We start from the raw sequence: 6814 nt of genomic DNA, 5'->3' as shown, positions 1-6814 counted from the left end.
AGTTTTTGTTTTGATATTTCGATACTATGAAATGATTTTAAATTATTTAATTAGTCTTTTTTTTCTGTAATGAAGTACCTAATAGTATTAGTACTAGAAAAAGTAATATATTTATAAATTGTAGTTCATAACTGCGAGAGCAATAATTTCACGAGCCTGATTTCACTGTATCGCCACAATACCTAGTACTTACGTAGTTAAATAATTTTTATGAGCTCACTTCAAATAAGTATAACATTTTTATTTATTTTCATCGAGATTGTAGATATATTTGCACTAACCAAAATGTTTTTTCGCTATGTTGTACTTTGTATTACCATTTATTTTAACCAGTAAGTATTTTGTACTGAAATTTACAATGCTACGTACCTATACCTAACTTATAATAAAAAATAAATTGAATACTTACTCTTATTTTTTCTATTATCTATTCTATTTAATAAATTAGTTTTTATTCTAAGATTTATTAAGATTAGTCTTTGTCCAGTGATCACAGTATCTTATTGTTATTATATTTTTCCATGACACTCCATTTATGTCTTTAATAATATGTAATAGGATAAATCAAGCCTGAATACCAATACCTACATATAAATATGTATTGGTATTCGAGCGTAAAGTGTAGTCATTTCTTTTATACAATAGGTCCAATATTTTTATTTATTTATTATATTTTTATTAGGTTACATAACGAATTACTTTTAAACGAATCAAAGAATTTTTGGAACTTTTATAATGATTGCAGATTACAATATAAAACATTAATTAAGTACATTAACATTAATACCTATAACTATTACAAAACGGCTTCAGGCCATGGAGGGACTGTTCATGGGCTGATTGATCCTGATGATATTTAAAACATTTCCGTGGGGTTATGAATATCTTATCATAGAATTATCATAGAACAAGTATCTGCGCTTCTTTTTTACTATTTCTTTTACATATGTATTAATTCAATTCAATAATATATTCTATTTATACTTTTGATTATTTTATGAAATATTTTAATTTTTCCAATATTGCTGACCGGTCTATTCCAATCAAAATATTTTCGGATAAGTCTTCTTTCCTGTAGGTAGCTCTTTTTGCCATTTAATTTTTCATCATGATTACTTGTTATTGAGTATTAAGTTTAAATGTTAAATCAAAATACATAACCAACTTTATTTTGTAAAATGAAATAAAATAAACATACACACCTTAATTGCATACACCAAGATAATCCGAAATTTATTTATACTTTGTATATTTAGCGCAAATCAGCTTAAACTTCCTCGTTACGTGGTGGAACCAGACGTGAAGCCGTAAGTAATTCATTTCTTACTTTAGTTGTATTACTTTAAGAAAATCGTTATTATCTACTAGAGTGTTTAAAATATGCATGGTATAATTTTGATTCTACTAAAGAACTGAATTTCAGAAATGATTCATAAATCTAACATCTACAACATGATTTTCGAATCAAAATAAATACGAATTATAATTACATCGTTTCAGTTAGACAAACTGATACGATAAAAGTTTTAAAAATAGACTTTAATCTCAATTTACGTTCTTGTTTTATTTATTAGGTGTTTACGTTAATCTTCACTTTATCTATAAAAAAAAATAACGATCATAATCGTTGATATTTAACCAGTAATTGTATATTTAAAAAATGTTTGTATCTATCACCCAACTACATTTTATTATTTCCCACATATCAAAATTATTTAAGTAGGTAGCAAGATACCTATTACCTGCTGCCTCAGTAAATTTCTGCAGATTTATTCACTAATAATTCTATAAAAAATAATAACAGTGTAGCGATTTGGTGTAAAATATATTCTCAAAATGAATTATTATTTACCATTGTTTTTAGCAATGATGTTGTAGTAAACAGATATGTTATTAACGCGCAAAAAGTGAAGACTAGAAAACGTCCTAATTGGGACGTTTGCCTTTAGTTGTTTTACGTAGTAATACGTTATAATACATCATAATTACGTAGTAATACGTTTTGCGTAATTAAAACATCTAGTTATTCCTTTTACTTATTGTTTTTATCAAGCTATCCTTTTTACTTTTAACGAAATGTAAAAATAAACTAAAATAAACAGTCCCCGGCGCGGCACATTTTTTCTGTAGTTTAGTATGGATATAACATATCTGCTTATTAGAATATCTTTGGTTTTTAGGCTATTATTTTTATTATTTATAGGCTAAATACATACGCCATCTCTCTGATGAGTGGAATGTCTGTGTTTAATAAACGAAAATGGAAATGCATAAGAAACAACACACATAACTGCATAACATTAAAAAATAAAACAATCTTTTGAGCAAGGTCGAGGTTTTCTAGCTTCAGGAGTTGGGGATTTGTTTAACCCGCTGTATGTAAACATGTTGTAGTAAACAGATATGTTATTAACGCGTAAAAAGTGAAGACTAAAAAACGTCCTAATTGGGACGTTTGCCTTTAGTCGTTTTACGTAGTAATACGTTATAATACACCATAATTACGTAGTAATACCTTTTGCGTAATAAAAACATCTAGTTATCCCTTTTACTTATTGTTTTTATCAAGCTATCCTTTTTACTTTTAACGAAATGTAAAAATAAACTAAAATAAACGGTCCCCGGCGCGGCACACTTTTTTCTGTTGTTTAGTATGGATATAACATATCTGTTTATTAGAATATCATTGACCACACTCTAAATATTTGAAAGTACATTTCTTTTTATGTTCCCTCTGAATAAAAACTTTTCTATTTAAAAACAATCAAAGATTTTTGTTGTGATTTTTCAGGGCAATATTTGGATCATATAGTTATGATGTGATAAAAGGAGATTTTGTTCTGCAAAATAGTACTACAACTGACATTAACTTAACCGATATAATTTTTAACAACACTTCGACGTTAATCGATGATAATTTCAGAAAACATGTAGGCATTACCAACACTATAAAACCATTAAATTGGTGGACACGTGCAAGATTATTGTTAAACAATTCCACTCTTCATTTTAAAACCAATCAAACAAAAGCTTAATAATTTACAATATAGACAATGGTAATACCTATATTTCTCTTCTCTACTTGTAATTGTTGTTTTGGAATAAATATTTTTTGAAAAAAATTGAAGTTTAATTAAAATTTTGCTAAGCAACTACTGACTATACATAACTACCATATTTTTATCTATATAGATAAAAATACGGAATTTGTCTGCCTTTATTTATTAATAAACAATAAAGTCTAATTAACAATAAATCTGGAATAAAAAAAATTGGCGCGATCAATCAACGGGAAGATTAACCAGTATTGTCCAACATTTAGCTTACATTGTACGTTTATAATACCATATTATAGTCTAAAAACTAAAAAGAGAATCCGAAGAGCCATCCTGCACCTGCTGCCCTATTCTTACCAGGTAAAAAGTATGTTTCATCAATTATTTTCTGATAAAAACATAGCACGGTTTCATTGCCTATTAAAAAAAAATTACTTCTTTAATTAAAAAAAAAACATTATAGAATGTAGAAACTAGAAATACTCTGTGCAAAAGAGAAGGACGTAGCCATGCAGATGAGCACGACACTATTTTCATGAAAAATATAAGACAGAATATAGCCATACATAAATTTAGTAATATATGTATGCAACAGATTTTTTTAATTCCATTGTGTGCGTAGGTTCAATTCTCTAATACAACATGTTCCATTATTTCAATTTGTAGGAGGTAAGAAACAGAAATAAAACAAATATATTCTATTTTAAATAATGGAAGTTTTATTATAAAACAAGTTACAAGCTAAATGAGTCATGCCAAACATAATAGATAACACAGCTATTCCAAATATTGCTCGGAAATACCTGGAAAAGAAAATATCAACATATTAAATATATTTAAAGGGATCAGAATCTAATGTAATTGCAATTTATATAAATGAATAAAGTCAAAATTATAAATTCACAACACTTGTATAAATTACATTGGTAAAGAAGGCACATTATTCAATACTAGATTATATACATAATAAATAAATGTGAAGTTAATACTTGTTGACTTCCAAACAGGATGTATTATATACATACATATGTTATTCTATTTAACTTCTCAGTTAAATCTAATTACATATGTTTGTAATATGTAAGTCATGTTTGACTTTATACTTTTAAAAATATTTTGTAAAAGAATAACTGATTTTCTTGCTGGTATTTTTCAATAAAATGTGCATTCTGAACCAGTGATAGCTTCACTTAATATAGTTTGTTAAATGGCAATTCAAAATTGCTCGTAAAAGCCTACTTAAATAAATTATTTTTTATAGTTTCTTAACAAAGATGTCTCACTTTGTTCGTTTTTTTTTCTATTCTTTCTTTTATGTCTCACACACTCAATTGTAGCAAATGACAACCTATTACTATTAAAAAAAAAAATTAACAACTGGATTACTATAATGATTAGCAAATATTTCAATGGATTTGAAAGGGATATCTACAAAGTTCTTGATAGACTATTCCAGTTTCTCTGAAATGATAACTTGCCACCAGCTCCCATGACAGATATGATATTATAGACATTGGCCCTGTGTAAAACAATAATTATTTCAATTGGCACCACTTTAGGACTTACTATGACGTCCCTTGTGCCTGTTAATCAAACTATAAACTGAAAAACAATATTAAATATTGCCCTATGAGGTAAAATATCTGATGTTATGGGTGATATCTACGTAGATGGGTTAGCACAAATATAAGAAATAGAAACTATTTTAATATTACATAATATTTGTAGTTGTTAAGCATTATTACTATGGCATTTTTGTTTTATTTCTTAATTTATCTTTAGAGATAATTGTTCCACATTATTTGGTAACCTATATTATCATGTATTTTATCTTTTGCTACTTATCTTAACAATGTACCAAATTGAGTTTTCAATAGCACAATGCATTATTGCTAACAATACAGTTTTAGTGATATGTCTGCTAACATTGTCTATGTTATCTCTATTGGCCATCTACTGCGCACAATAGCTCTATCTATAATATATGCACTAAATTATAATTTTATATTATATGATTCTGCTGTTTATTTGTATTTGGTTAGACTAAACCAATTTTATAAATTATCTATCATAATACATTTATCATAAATTAAATAGCAAATAAATTGTAAACTTAATAATTATCATAAGGTGAGAAAGAGGCTTCAATTTAGTTTTGCCACTGAAGTTTCCTAATTGTTATATGTTATATCTGCCAATGTCTGAAAAATCTTCAGATCACTTTCAATAGATTTATTGCTGGACAATTTTCATCCATACCCAAACTATACCATAAGCTGACAAATTAAATTTTTATGAATTCATCATCCATCATTTTTTATTAGTCCCATCTTCAAAATTGTAGTAATATATGGTAATCATATATGAATTACTTACCAAGTGAACTTTGATCGGCTTAACACTTTTATTATGCTTAGAGTTTGGATTTTTGTGTTTTCAATATCACCAGAGTTATTTATCACAAAATGTGAATTGGCTACTTTCTGTTCCAATGGCATTTGAGTGTTTATTCTCTTTATGGCAACTTTTTCCGAGAAGTCATTGCGTTTACACAATCGCTCTATTTGTTGATGATCTTCACTGCAACAAAAATATATTTTAATTAAGCTATCATTTTCATTATGAGCATAGTTAACTATGTGGTGATACTTGATGTTACACCAAATTCCATCTTTGATTATGTAGTGCCATAAACATTACAATTATTTTGTTTAATAACTTGAAATGAACAATTTTAGAAATTTACTTGAAAGATTATTGTGCAATTCCCTGCTACAAAGTTCTCTACTGCCATTTGATAATAGTAAGAAAAGACAATTATGTTGCTGCATTCAAGCAAGAATAAAAGTAATTCTAAAATATGCTCACCATATGACAGTGATAATTTTATGCATGTAGTTCAGCATTTTTCCAGTTTCAAAGAGTAATGGAACCTCCATAACTATATATTTGTGAGCAGAAAAGAAATATTTTAATGCCATCATCATCATGGCTCTTTGAATTCTTGGGTGAGTTATGGCATTTAATTTGCGTCGTTTTTCTATATCATCAAAGATCACTTCTCCTAATTTTAACCTATTGATTTTTCCATCAGGATATAATACATTTACACCAAAGTAACTTTTTACTTCCTTCCACGCGCTTGTACCTGGTTCTAAAACTGCAAAGTACCAAAAGTTGACACAGGGTAAGTCCAGGGATTGAAAATTTCAGTTAGATATAATTCTATGTAGGTATATTAAAAATGGAAATGTTTTACCTTTTCTGGCTACTTCGTCTGCGTCTATTACAGCTATTCCATTGTCACGAAATATTGAAAGGACCGTACTCTTTCCAGTGGCTAACCCTCCGGTTAACCCAACGATAAACATTTTAAATAATACTCATGTACATATATGTGTATTTCTTATTTACACATTAAAATAGAATTAATTAAGAATTATGTTGAACACAATTTTTAATTAGAATTAGTTTGGCGTTATTGTAAAAAATATATAAATAAATTAACGTATATCTAATAATTATTTAATTGATTCGATTAAATTAATTTATTTTCAACAACAGTTTTATAACTGTGTAACAAAACTTAATTCTTCGTTTTAAAAGTTGTAAGCATTAATTCTTAAATGATAAATGTCATAATATCTTCTTTTCTCTAGACTATATTGACAAATGTAATAATTTTTTGCTCACTACGGATTCGCATTGATTAAACTATAAAATACGTACTTAAGCGGGCGACACACAATGAAGGTTCT

The 6814-nt window shown here is 27.4% G+C and overlaps 1 protein-coding gene and 1 long non-coding RNA gene across 2 annotated transcripts; one reads left to right on the top strand and one right to left on the bottom strand.

The window, feature by feature from the left end:
- Positions 1–238: 238 nt before the first annotated feature.
- LOC124542860 lies at positions 239–3025 on the top strand. The gene is made up of 3 exons (XR_006967397.1): positions 239–332; positions 1257–1307; positions 2792–3025. It is a non-coding gene; the product is annotated as an uncharacterized LOC124542860 (long non-coding RNA).
- A 727-nt stretch (positions 3026–3752) lies between these two features.
- On the bottom strand, positions 3753–6748 carry LOC124543044 (dephospho-CoA kinase). The gene is made up of 4 exons (XM_047121059.1): positions 6316–6748; positions 5925–6216; positions 5433–5636; positions 3753–3859 (listed from the first exon to the last, which is right to left on the bottom strand). Exons 1-4 carry the CDS (start codon positions 6425–6427, stop codon positions 3760–3762), a joined length of 708 nt encoding a protein of 235 aa, XP_046977015.1. The 5' UTR covers positions 6428–6748; the 3' UTR covers positions 3753–3759.
- Positions 6749–6814: the final 66 nt, after the last annotated feature.

Source organism: Vanessa cardui, chromosome Z (assembly GCF_905220365.1).
Source record: "Vanessa cardui chromosome Z, ilVanCard2.1, whole genome shotgun sequence".
In the NCBI taxonomy this organism is placed as follows: Eukaryota; Metazoa; Arthropoda; class Insecta; order Lepidoptera; family Nymphalidae; genus Vanessa; species Vanessa cardui.
Note: the sequence above shows the minus strand (reverse complement) of the source record. Positions and strands in the feature narration are given on the sequence as shown.